Raw genomic sequence first — 13,256 nt, forward strand, 5'->3', positions numbered from 1 at the left:
TCCGTTGTTGATGGGGTGTTAGAAGCACTAAACCTGATTAAGAACCGGCTAGTCATAGTGCTCACCTGACCACGACCCATCATCCAAGTGAGCACTGGACCTTCCTCGATTATCTGAGCATAGGCAAGGTCGTTACCTGGTATATCGGAGGCTCTGTAGTTGTTACATACACTCCTGTGTCAGCTGAGAGTGATACGATCGGTGGCAGACCCCGGTGAAAGCCGTGGTTGGTTTGAATATATAGAGTTGACCCCAAGCCTTATAGCTCAAGTATTGGGAACCCACTCTCGAAGAGGCTCTCCAGTACAGTGATTCCTTAGTCTAGGATATGAATATGCAATCACTGCTTTGATTAGGCCCAAAGAGTATACTTTATTCAAAGAGGATGCAGGCAACTTGACCTGAGCTCAACTCAACTCATATGAAACCTGGACATTCACATCGGTAGAAGTACTAGTGCCTTTTGACCGTTTAACTCAATAGCAAGCACAGGGTGAATTGATTGTTATCACTACGAAAGTTCAAAAAATAGATTCTCGCGGAGACCAGGTCGGACAATGTCAGCAGGATGAAACACCCTTGCACCTTATAACTCGGCTTCTTCCTTTACATTCACTTTGAAAGAAATGAAGGCGCAGTGCCACTAGTAACTGACAAAGCCTTCTGTTGAATTCCCTCTCACTTCTCCTCTATCCTCCTCTTCGCTCACCTGGGCCTCTGTTCTGCACACTTCGTTCGCGACCGAAAAATGGATCCCGAGCCCAAGAGCCCTTCCCGTCGCTCTCCGCTCATAGGGAAAAGTCCAGATGTCACAGCTTCTTTGCAAAAAAGTGTACCGATTGACATTGAGGTCCAAGGCTTGAAGGCTAAGGTGCTTCTGAACCGCCCTCAGGAAGACATCGTCCCAGAAAAGTATCTTCAAAAGGCAGACCGATCCTGTGGGTTAATTTAACTGCTCACTCTATGATGCCCCCAAAACCCCTGAAGACTTTTGAATGAAAGAAGCCACTGACTATATTGAAGCCGTCGTGCAGCGTACTCCCTGGGCTTTTCGGGGCGTGGAAGATGCTCGCCAGGTAAATTTGGGCAAGTGGTCCAAAGTCGACGTCCGTTTCCGTGGGGTGTTTAGGATGCTCAATAAGGTGCCTCAATTCAAGAAGGGCTTGTATCAGAATGAAGATCGCAACATCGAAGGCTGCAGCCGTAAATACATCTTTGAGGACGCGGCCAGGGCACAAGGTCAGGTAGTCTACGCTCTTCTTGAGGAGATTCTGAATTTGCTGGATATTAGGCGAGAGATGGACAGTCATCTCTCCTATTTCTTCCTCCGGTGAGTACCATCATCCCTGCCCTGCGCTTTGCCCAAATATATTAGCTGTGCGTTGACAGCCCCCAGCGCAAGATTGTTGAATTGTCACATGGAATACTGGACCGGTTATCGCCAGAAGCATCAGGATGCGCCACTGACAGCTGGATGGGTTTGTGTCGACACTCATCCAGCCGGTGTATCCAATAAGTCGATTTTGCCCATTTCAACAGTATGATCCCTCATTGCACCAAAATCTACCAGTATCCGCTTGCGAGGTCAATCGACTGACGTTTCCTGGCTGTGCAGACGACCAAGGCAAAGCAGTCCCTCGAGTCTGCCCTAGAAGGGAAATTCAAACTTATATTAACAAATTTGTTGCTTCATATCCATAAACTGCATCCACCTGGCGACAAGTTTCCCGACCAAGAAGTCTTCCTGATCGGTCTGCATGGGTCTCGATTACACATCTTGCGTGCCATATTTCCGGGCTACAAAACCTCCAAAATCTGGAGTGGTAGATACAACCCTTCACCATCCAATACTGATTCGACAGAACTGTTCACCATGAATCCAAGTGAACGGTTCTACTCTAAGCAAAACGTAGAGCGATTTGTCGAACGAGTCGAATGGCATAAGCTGTCAAATGCGGACGGGGAGCGTGATTCCCGCGTGTTCCGAATTCTAGGAAGCCACGAGTATGATTTGTGGATCAAGTCTGAGTTCCGAGCCGCAGTGAGGTTGGTTATTGGGTTGATCATGTACTTGATGAGTGGACAAGCTCGTTGCGGTATTCTTCAGCATGCATTCCAGCGTTTTCCATATGATGAGGATGACGAGCCTAACTCGGAAGACGAGAGAGGTGATATTCAAGCTGCAAAGGAAGAGAAGGATGTCGCTGAAAAGGAGAAAGAGTTGGATGAGCTGGAGAAGCAGAGTGTTCAGAAAGATCAAGAACGGGCCCGAACTCGAGACACTATGCGGTCTTCTTCCAATGACCGAATCCGAGGCTTCGAAGATTCTCGTCAACCATGGTGGGAGTGGGTCTGGGAGGATAAGGTCGATGAAGAACGCGCAAAGAATGATGATGTGATTTGCAATGGTCCACAATAGCGTTCACATCATTCGCTCCTGGGAACTCTATCGTATACCTGACCAGCTATCGGATAGTGTACGATGGATGAACAACAATTCCTGGAGATGTACAATAATTTTACTGAGAAAGAAGTTTGTTTACTCTGAAGCATAACCAGTATGAGGGAATTGAATAGTAAATAAGACCACTCTGAACTACTTGGCGGGAGAGGAGTATGTATAATTGCCCTGGGCCAAGAAAAAGGTACACTCTTCGGTAGGAAAGCTAGACAGGCGACTGTTCCATATCCCTTCGACGCCTCTCAGACTCAAATTCAGTAAATGCGTCAATGCCCAATCCATCTTCACCACCGGTGCGAAAGTATTCAACAACAACTACAATAGCGTAGCACGTTGCTGCCGTTGCTGCACCACTTATGAACATTCTGCGAACTACGCTGCCAATAACTGATTCGCTTTTGAAGGAATCAGCTTTGCCTCTTCGTGTAGATCCTCCATCCGACGCAGATGGCCCTGGCGGATCGGCAGAGCCAGCATCTTTGTTATCAGATTTGGGATATTGTTTGGAGACCGATTCAGGCTCTTTGGTGGACTCCTTTTCAAGCAGGGGTTCGTTTCTCAGCTGTGCTTTTATTTCTTGTGCCTCGCTTGCAATTTGCCCAAGAGCAGACCCAGTATACTCTGGCTTTCCGAAAACTTTTCTGAATACCAGTATATCCTCACCACCCGAGGTAATCTCGTAGCCGTCAGCGTGCATTCTCTCGAAGTATGGTAAGAACTTTGCCGGGTTGTCTAAACGTGAAAGAATTTCGCTAGGATGGTGTGCTTCATTCATTCGATGCAAAGAGGTGCTTGCCTCTGCATGTGTTATTTGTAGGGTAGAGGGATCGTAAGCTAGAACTCGGTATGTTTCAGCGAATTGAGGATCTTTTAGGGAAGCCGATTGCGTGTGATCGATCTGCTCGGAGTTCTGAGGTTTTACAATATCCTTTGAAGCTTCTTGACTTGGAGTACTCGGTTTCAGGGCCTCTGTGTGCAGATGCTTGTCCTGCTCATGAGTTTCGGATCGTTTGTGGACATTTTGAGCACCGAGATCGCTAGTCAAAGCTGCAGATATACTTGACACCTCACCCATTTCTTTTCCCATTTGATCCTGCAAGCTGAGGCTTCTGTCGAACTTTCCAGTATCATAGCGAGAACGGATGTCGCTAGCTTGTAAGCGGTCCAGGTTCTCCGTCTTCTGTTTCGCATCCCTGATTTTAGCTTTCAAATCGCGTGAGTTGTTACATCTGGAGTCCACAGGTGGAGAATCGTCTTGAGAGGCGTCATTTGAGGACCCAGGGTAGCTAGGGCCGATGTTTTTACTGTGCACTGTATTGGATGGCATCTCAGAAGAGAATCCGTGATAGAGAAATCCATTCTCGGATGTGTTAGTCGTATTATCGATCAGTTTGTCTTCCGATGAGGGATCAGACAGCCTGTTTTCCGCTTCACTGGAAGCCACAGAGGTTTCTTCTGTTCTGGTTTGACTCTTGGGGTCCTTTTGAATCAGTGACTTCGGTGGGGCGCTGTCAGAGCTACCAAAGTCGGCAATCTCCTCTGGTGTGGCTTTGAATTTGATGTCTGTCCGGCTTATGGAAGACAAATAACCAGTACCCTTCCTATGTGTTTTCGGGTCTTTGGCAAATCTTTTCGCCGAGTCTTCCCCACCAGCGGGTCTTTCCCCTTCTATTGCATCAGTCATTCTGGGTTTCTTGAGTACCATTCGACCACTAATGGGGTCAAACTCATATCGACTGGTTTTCTTTTTGTGTGAGGTTTCTGCAACGCCTCCATTTCCCGGCTCTTTTGACGATGATCCTTTCCTCTGCCGGCTTTCTGTGGAATCATTCTTGGATTGGTTTGAACGGGTCGTTGTGTCCGTTGACCAGGTCTTCTCAAATTTGTCGAGACCAAATATTGAGCGATATAGGGTTGCACAAGTGTCTTCAAGTTTGTGCAGGGCAGTGAAAGGTTCAAGCCGTCTTCCAAACAATGCCCCATAAGGATCGGTCTCCATTTCCTTCTTGAGCTGTGCTATCTTCTTGTGTATATGTGTTCCCTCATCGCCCCAAAAGTCTTTAAGGGAGTATGTTGCTCGGTTGTGCTCGGGGATATTGGTGGGCTTTGGTCGTTCCCAGAGTTTCCCCCAGCACCGACGACGATTATAGATCTGTGCCGGCCACGGGTGAGAAGGCTTCCCCCTCATCCTAACAAAATCGAGGCGTCGATAGATTTTTATTCGCTTCGGTCCACAATTATTGTAAAAGTCTTGCGTCTGGTTGGCACCTCTCCATAAATTGCGGGTTTGGACGGATGTCTTCAGGCGCCTAGCGGTAAGATATAGACCCTTCCGGTCGCTCTTTAGAAAGATCGCGGGGAATACCGGGGTTTTGACGTTTGTAATCATTGCGAGATGGTTTAGGGTTGTTACAATGATGGAGAGATTCGATCAATATGCTGGATTAATAAATCAATGAAGGGAGAGCAACAAGTCATTGACCGGTTTCGGACGGTCTGGGGTTGGCCCGATCACATCACTGGCCTGAGTGGTAGGTCCTGGCGAGTACCATCTCACTTATGAACAACGATGGTCTGGGGGTACAGATGATAAGTCTTCGAGAGATGCACCAGACTGGCAGGCGGGCAGAGATCAAATGATGAAGGAGATAAGCTCCTCCCCAGGCGGAGAGCACAGGGAGCTCCTACTGGTCATTTGCGGGTCATCTGAATGTGGGTCTCTGAGTTCGGGCATCTCCAGCTAGCCCGAATGGGTTAGTCCGACAAGCCTGAGAAAACAAGCCTCAGGCAACTTTCTGGATGATCTGAGGTCAGAGATATACTGTGTAGCGAGAGCGGTTCTAGTGTAGATAAAAGAATTTTGCTCTATATGCCTAGCCATAAGTACAGTGTAATATCTATTGCCTTAAAGAATAAGATCAGACACTCGTAGATCATCAAGGCTCTATAAGACTGGATCCGACGTAATGTAGTTGCTCCAGAATCTCAGCCCTTCAATACCTTCTTCTCTGCATAGAATACCTTTATCCTCGGCCATTTCAAGCTCCTCGGCTGCAACCCCAACACTCCACTTAAACCTTTGTGCGGCCTCCTGTGCAGTGACCGCGCGTCCGAAGAGACGCCAATCCCAGGCCACGGGTTCCAAAGGTGGGATCTGCCGAAGCTCTACCATCCATTCTTGCAGCTGTCGAATGGTCTTCTCGTCACTCCAATCATACCTTTGAACGACGAGTAGACCACTCTTGAATCGACGCAAGCGAACAGGTAGTTTCAACTTTTCCCACAATTCTGCGGCTCTCTGGAAGTCGGAAGGACTGACCAGCTCTACTCCATTTCGAGATCGGTTGAAGATGGCCCAGAGATCAATGAGACTGATAATACCACCTTCTCGTTGTAGGATCCCTTTACGATCGTCGGTCAGATATTCAGCAAGGTTCCGGGATAGCTCTGACAAATAGAGATTCTCGGCGCCAGAACCTAGCATATCCTTGGTTGTGATCATGCCCAGTGCCGCAGCTGACTCCGAAAGTACTGTACTAGCCTCCAAAGAATTTTCATCGTTGGACATCCCAGACTCCCTTGCAAGTGTCTCTGCAAGTGCGACAATCTGCTTTGCAGATGCCATGAGGGCTTCAAGGTCCTCGAACGCGTTCCCAATGACCATTTCGTTGTTCCTACGGGCCTCAAGCCCTCGTTGCTCGAGCCCTGCAATCCCTACGGCAGGCGATCGGATTTGCACTGGCACGATCCCATCAACAGGGGCTGACATGGTCAAGCTAGGGGATGGTGTCGACCGTGCAGGCTGTTGAGGTACTGGCGGAGCATCATGCAGAAGCCATTTTCGTTGAATCAAGGCGCCCTTCAACCGCTCATGGAAAGTCTTCTCACCACCACCTCGGAAGGACAATTTTATGCAGTCGGTGATTTCCGTATTCTTGATGGTTCCCTGCTCAAAAAATGGTGCCGGTGATTCGGCGCGATTGTCATCGCCACCGGCTGGTCTTAATGTGCCCACAGTAGCGAGTGGAGCACTGCAAATCTCGCACTCTAGGAGAGAGGGGTGATTTACGAAAGTACATCTGGGACATGAGATAGACGTGCTTGGTTGTGAAGTCGGCACTGTACTCCTTGCGTTGCTGCTTGGGGGCAATGCTTCTTGCCCTAGCCGAGGGATACCCTGGTTCGTCCCAGGTCCTTCTCGACTAGCCACAGCGGAAATGGCCGCCTTCAGGATGGTGGTGAAGGGAGGCTTGATACCACATGCTAGACAAGGTGGGATACTAGTTGACGTGGTCGCAGTTGACGGGTCAAAGTTAGACGGCACGGGGTTGGAAAACGAGCATATGGGACAGATCCAGGTAGCATTAACGGGCTGGGACGAGGGTGGTTTTACTTGGGGGCCCAATGCCTGAGGAAAGGGGGATTGCGATCGGGTCGAGTGAGACCTTGAAGGCTGAGAGCGCGAAGGGCTGGCTCCTGCACCTCTCGACTTGTCAAGACCGTTCTTGAGTGGCTTGGGGTATATTGTGATCTTTGCAGATGATTTCAGAAAGCCGGCCTATGACTAGTGAGCCGTTGTTTAGGTCACAACACATATGCAAGGATGTTGCGTACTTGGTAATCTGCTCGGTCTATTTCTTTCAAGTCAACGGCAACTGAGTGTTTGCGTGGATCTTCAACAGCAACATAGCAGACTCTGTGGGATGTGAGGTATGCATGGCCGTTCTGGTAATTAGGGATCTTGTATTTGCTGTCGCGTCAAGATACTCAATGTCAGCTCAGTATCGTACATTATGGGACAATGTGAAGTGTATGGAATGCAAGTGGCAATGGGACATGCCCACCGGAGATCTCCATAGAAAAAATATCTCCTGATACTACATCTGTGGTACAAAGAAATAGCCGGTTACTCACCCTTCATACACCCCCACCGCATCCTGAACAAAGAGTAAAGTCTCATCGGGCAACAGTAAAGGGCGGAGCGCAGTAGTTAGATCCAAAGGCTTGAAAAACATCTAGTAAGATCAACTAGCATCTCTCCACCAGACAGGTCTGTGAGGGAAAAAGAGATAGAAGAGAGAAGGTGTAAAGGGCCATTGCGATATGCGGGGAGATTAAATGGCAAATCCCATTGACATGGCTGACGTAAGTGGGTTGATACGGCAGGCGGTAGAGACACTCACGGGACGCCCAGGCAAAATCTCCGCCACGAAGTGCAGCGCACTAAGCGAAACTCCTTTCAAGACAAACCTCACTTCTTTATCTTACTTACTTCTCTTTGTACGTTCACCAAAACTGACTCCAAAATTCAACGTGGGCGTCTGTCTTTGTCGCTCTGACAAGAATACTTATTTCATACATCTCTCATCTTGTGGTGGAACCTACTCAGTGTAGGACTAACACTTTGGCCTCTCGTCCTTCAAACAAGCATTCCGTAGTTCATATCGTGCCTCCATCACCACACTCCGTCATCTCTATCTTTCTTTCTCTTTTTCTTCTTTTTCCTTCCTCTCTCCTTGACTTAGATACTGCTCAAAAATGAGTTCCGGTCCCCCGCCATGGCGTGCCACCTCTTCGGCCACGACTACGGTACCTTCATATTCTGGTCATGGTAAGCCAATTTTCCCGAGTTATATCCTTAATATGAGCCCTCTGACTTTTGGAATAGCGACACCAGCCTATATTCCGGTCCAAGCACGCCGTAGCCTTGCCCCCACGTCAACAATCAACCCGCCACCCGAGTCATCTGCCTCGTCAAACACCGATTCGGCACCCCGCAAACGAGTAGAATGGCCGGCACCTGTTCGGCAGTACGTACAGCGAAGTTTCACGCCCGAAAATGCAATTGCCTCCGTGAGCAGGGAAGAGATGGAGACAAAATTGAAGAACGTCATTACCGACGCAGCGGAGAGTAACATGCTCGATAAGATCGACTGGGTTTCCTTACCCTTACCGCAGGTCATGGTCCAGAATGAACGCAATAGGATTCTGGCCAGTCCGAGTGTATCGTCCTGGGGAGCCTCAAGGGTGGTTTCTCACAAGTCCGAGGATGTTTCGCGAAAACGAAAATCGGCCGAATTCCAAGGAAACGCAGACAGCTGTCCACCTTGGAGGCAAACTAACAAGCACAATAATTTTGAAGATCGAGTCACTTATTCTCCAACAGACAAACGACAACGCATAGATCATAAAAACCCTAGTAAGTCTAAAGCTAATCTGGAACTGCGGAGGAAACGTTTCGAGGGCCCCTGGAACACCAACAGATCGTCATCTCGCGATGAATCTCCCGTCGCGAGTCCGGATCAGGGCCCTGTCGTCGGAAGATGTCAAAATCTAGAGAAGAATTACTTCCGATTGACATCAGCGCCCAATCCCGATACGGTTCGCCCTCTTGAGGTCTTGATCAAGACTCTGGATCTATTGAAGAAAAAGTGGAAACGGGACAACAATTATGGCTATATATGTGACCAGTTCAAATCACTACGACAGGACCTGACTGTCCAGCATATCAGAAACGAATTTACAGTCAGTGTTTATGAGATTCATGCCCGGATTGCTCTCGAAAAAGGAGATCTTGGTGAGTATAATCAATGTCAAACCCAGCTGCGAGCGTTGTATACCCAGCAGCTTGGTGGACATCCTCGGGAATTCAAGGCGTATCGTATACTTTACTTCATCCATACTCGCAACTGGACGGCCATGAACGATGCCTTGGCGGATTTAACCCCAGCCGACAAACGGGATCCTGCTGTGAAACATGCCCTGGACGTCCGGTCGGCCCTTGCTCTTGGAAATTATCACCGTTTCTTTCAGCTTTACCTAGATACCCCCAATATGGGGGCTTACCTTATGGACATGTTTGTGGATCGAGAGCGACTCTCTGCGCTTTCCGCCATCTGTAAAGCGTAAGTTCTCGCCCTGCGGTCGGTTATTTTTCTACGATCTGCTGACACTGAGTCGAACAGATACAAACCCGATGTAAAAATCCGCTTCATTACTGAGGAGCTTGGCTTCGAGTCCGACGAGCAGAGCGCACGCTTCATTCTTGACAACACTTCTGAAGAATTGCTTCAGGAGAAAGATGGGGCTGTGAAGCTGCTTACCGGAGGAATAGCCAGCCAGCTTTTTGAGGTCGCCAAGACTAAAGCTCATCAAGTTGTTGATATCAAAGGACAGATTTGAGTTTTTCTTCTCAAATGTTTCTCTACAGTCAACCTCCGCAGTCATGTTCCCGTTCTGCCGCCCATTTTTCTCGAATCCATGCATCCCAAGCCTTTTTCTTCGCTTTTCCCCTTGTTACTACTTTCCTCGTTCCACCCTATCATTCCAATTTTTGGCGTTGAATGTCTTTTATTCATAACTCGAGAAATATATATACCCATTTTAATCCCAAATTTATTGGTAGTGTTCTCGACATGGTCTTCATCGCGCTTTGACCATGGGTATTGTTGAGGATCTATATGGTAATTTCCGATCTGTCCGACAATTTAACCTCTGGTCTCTTCAAGTCATGTTCTTGAGGAAAGCTTTTTGTGATGTAGCGTAGGGCTTGGGCTTTGTGTCGTGCGTCAAAGCCTGGGCCAAGTCCCGACTCAAGAGTTTCCCTTACATGAGTCTACAATAATTACAGCAGCCTAAACTTGTAATCCCGGCACATGTCTTAGGATACAGTACCACTAGAGATGAGTAAATCAAATAGAAAGTATCTTCGATAGTTCCAATGGTTTTTCTCCCCCAAGAGCATCGAACATATTTCAACAATCCCCAGTCTGTAGAATCAAATACCCTTGGCCAACGGATGGATTTAACTTATTTCAACTACAAGAAAAGAAATCCTTGAAAGAGGTCTTATTCGCAGAGCAAACCAGAAATCACGAGAATCTAGTAACACAAAAGAAGGCATACTCTCCGATCAGGTTCAGCTTATAGCGCCCATGCCGCAGGAGGCGTTTCTCGTACCCGTAAGTAAGTATGCATGTATGTACCTAGGTACCTAGGAGTAGGTATGTATGTACAGTACATACCTGCTCGCATCGAAGGCTGCGGCTCCCACTGGCTGACCTGCAGCACGATGGCCGACTGCAAGGGGCACTTGCATCCCAAGCTGACCAAGACGAGGGGAAGCCGGACCAGATGAGTGGTTTTAAATGAAGCGCGGAAGTCCGCATGGGAACTGCTGGGTGTATCCCTACAGACGGAGTACGAGGGGCGTGTGCGAGTGCCGAATCTAGACGGTTCTCGACCCCAAGGGCAGGTTTGCCCCAAGCCCGGTGGGAAGACAGGGTAGGATGCGTCTGGTGTAGATCTGGCGCCAGATGTGACGGCTGCTTGCCGGGTCGTGTGACGGAGAATCGTACTGTAGCTCTGCTGTCAAGGGCCCCCGTGCCCGCCCGATTAGGTGAGATGTACATGTACGCGCATGGACCCAGTTCCCGGTCAATCTCGTGTTTCTTTTGTAACCAATTTTAGATTGCTCTCTTTTTTTTTTGTCCTTAGGGTAAGAAGGATTCCTCTGCACCTCTTCGTCGGATATACAACGCTCCAACCACTCCAAATCAGCCGATTATGGCGATCCTGGCGGCTTCTGGATTAGACGAAGAAGCAACACTGAATGGAACCGAAGGTTGACAACCATGGGTGCAGCTCATTCGTTGCATGTACCACGGAAGTAGGTAGGTCGGTATCGACCAGTTGCGGTTACCGAAACTAACCGTTGAAGATGTCATCAAGATGCCCAGGGCGATCTTTTGCTCATCATGGTGGATCTCTGCCAGGACAACAGCGAAGGCTGATCAGCAACGACAATGACTTCTTCAGGCGTTGATCAGTCGATGCTCGCTAGTCCGGTTTAGTCCTAGCGCCACCTCGTAGTGGACCAAGTATACACCCATGCTTCCTACAGGTATAGGGCACATATTCAAGGTAGACATTTACTGTAGTATGCGTTGGTATTGAATGTATACGGAGTGTTATCGCAGGGCGAGAGCTATAGGTTGCTTTCCTCATCATTTACAAATGGGTTATACCTAAAATGACGCCTTGCGAGGGAAACTGCCTACTGCTCCCTTCATCTTCCTACCGAGTCCGGAGTACATAACTATGCACCATATTCACCCCGTAGCTTCCTGGGGTTCTCCTGGGGTTCAGTGTGAAACGTGAGAATAGAAACAACTCGAGCCCATTGGCCAGTAGCCAGTGTTAAACCATCCCATCCCATTTTTGGGCGCCCACTGCTCGGGCATATGACTAAATCTGCCGAGCCGTGGGAAGAAGATCAAAAGATATGACGTTTTCCCGGGTTGTCAACTCATTCAGTGGGAACAGAAGAATATTCCATGAGGGCTCATATTAGGTTCATCGACGTTTCTTACCAGCCCTCCGCCCTCCTCGAAGGGTGGTAGCTGGCAACCGCCACGTTTTGGACAAAGTTTATTTGCCCTTCTCCAAACTCCAACAAGCCACGGAAATTATTATCAGGTCGATCTGGCGAATGACGATCTTGTTAGCCAAATTCAAAGGGACGTAAGTTAGCTTTCCGGGGAGGGATCGAGCGGCAGGAGAGCTGCGACGCGATGGAGAGAAAGCATGCAAGGTACAGGGTCGCACAGGCTCGTATGGACGATGGAAAGGAAGAGGACTGCTGCAGGTGAGGTTGGTCGAGAGAAATACCGGGCTGCTACCCGGTGCACGACGGACAAATTGCTACTCAGTAAGCCTCGCCAGTGAGATGGACGGAGAGTCTGAGTAATGGGCCTGATGGCTGGTCCGGGGTTCCAGACTTTTGGAATCGCCAGTGGCAATCCACCTCCCGCCCCTCCTATGGGCACCGAGCTCCAGTTACAATGCGGTGGGTGGTTCACGTACGTAGACGTGTCTTGGCTACAGCGAACGGACCACGGCACTTGTTTCTCCATCTCGCCATTTTTCCTTCTCTTCGTGATTCCATCGTTGTTCTATGATATTCCAATCCGTATGCCTTATAGTTATCCAATTTTCAAAGGGTAGAAAAGGGGAGAAAGGGACAGGAAGGAAAAGGAGAGAGCAGCAGGCTGCAGCAAAGAGCAAAGAAGCGAGAACCGCTGCTGCCCGACCGCAGGGATTCACCAAGTGGGACGGGGGAAGGCTTTAGGGCGCCAACAGGGCCGGGCGGGAATGACACTAAGAGCCTTGTCGGCTCGTCACTGGTCGCTTGGAGCCGGGTAGGCGGCCGGGGAGCAGCACCCGACAAGGAATGGCGAAGCACCGGCTTTAGGCACGCAACGGTCGCCATAGGGTAGCTTCAGATTATCATCACCTTCATCATTCGGGTCATGCGTTGATGATCGCTGTTAGGCTTAAATCTTTTCTTGGGGTTTGATACCTTCGTTCATCTTAATTGAGCTTTTTTTCTTTCTTTTCTGCGTAGCAGTCATGATTCCCGACTCCTCTACGGTGTACTCTGCAACCTCACTAGAATCCTTTCGAACTCCACGTTGAACCACCTCACCCGCCGGACTGGGAACGAAACGGAGTTGGAAATCATTTTTCTTACTGTGGATATCCGAGAGAAGGAAACAGAACAGAAGAAAAGAAAAGAAAAGAAGCTCCACTGCTCCCCTGGTACGGTACGGTACTATCCAGAATTCTACTCCGTACGGTGTTGATACGTTGGAGATAAGTACCCCGATCGATCAAATTAATCAATCTGTCAGTCTTCTGGATCTATCACTTGCAATTGATCTCCATCTAGTTATTGTCAACAGTTAATTTAACAAATCGGATAGTTAGACACATTGCACCCGCTTCGGATACATCA

At 48.8% G+C, this 13,256-nt stretch overlaps 4 protein-coding genes across 4 annotated transcripts; 2 read left to right on the forward strand and 2 right to left on the reverse strand.

The window, feature by feature from the left end:
* Nucleotides 1–748: 748 nt before the first annotated feature.
* On the forward strand, nt 749–2,419 carry KD926_001477 (uncharacterized protein; the record flags this gene model as incomplete). Its single annotated transcript, XM_053096713.1, has 4 exons — nt 749–938; nt 1,024–1,330; nt 1,397–1,538; nt 1,616–2,419. The coding sequence occupies 4 exons, from the start codon at nt 749–751 to the stop codon at nt 2,417–2,419; spliced, it is 1,443 nt and encodes a 480-aa protein (XP_052959228.1).
* A 247-nt stretch (nt 2,420–2,666) lies between these two features.
* Nucleotides 2,667–4,850, reverse strand: KD926_001478 (uncharacterized protein; the record flags this gene model as incomplete). Its single annotated transcript, XM_053096714.1, has 1 exon — nt 2,667–4,850. One exon carries the CDS (start codon nt 4,848–4,850, stop codon nt 2,667–2,669), a length of 2,184 nt encoding a protein of 727 aa, XP_052959229.1.
* Nucleotides 4,851–5,405: 555 nt separating this feature from the next.
* KD926_001479 (ESCRT-II subunit protein VPS36) lies at nt 5,406–7,476 on the reverse strand (the record flags this gene model as incomplete). Its single annotated transcript, XM_053096715.1, has 3 exons — nt 5,406–7,019; nt 7,076–7,211; nt 7,376–7,476. 3 exons carry the CDS (start codon nt 7,474–7,476, stop codon nt 5,406–5,408), a joined length of 1,851 nt encoding a protein of 616 aa, XP_052959230.1.
* Nucleotides 7,477–7,999: 523 nt separating this feature from the next.
* KD926_001480 (SAC3/GANP domain protein) lies at nt 8,000–9,643 on the forward strand (the record flags this gene model as incomplete). Its single annotated transcript, XM_053096716.1, has 3 exons — nt 8,000–8,072; nt 8,130–9,366; nt 9,427–9,643. 3 exons carry the CDS (start codon nt 8,000–8,002, stop codon nt 9,641–9,643), a joined length of 1,527 nt encoding a protein of 508 aa, XP_052959231.1.
* Nucleotides 9,644–13,256: the final 3,613 nt, after the last annotated feature.

This window comes from Aspergillus affinis (assembly GCF_023601865.1).
Source record: "Aspergillus affinis strain CMG 70 chromosome Unknown NODE_12_length_464043_cov_86_772839, whole genome shotgun sequence".
NCBI classification, from domain to species: Eukaryota; Fungi; Ascomycota; class Eurotiomycetes; order Eurotiales; family Aspergillaceae; genus Aspergillus; species Aspergillus affinis.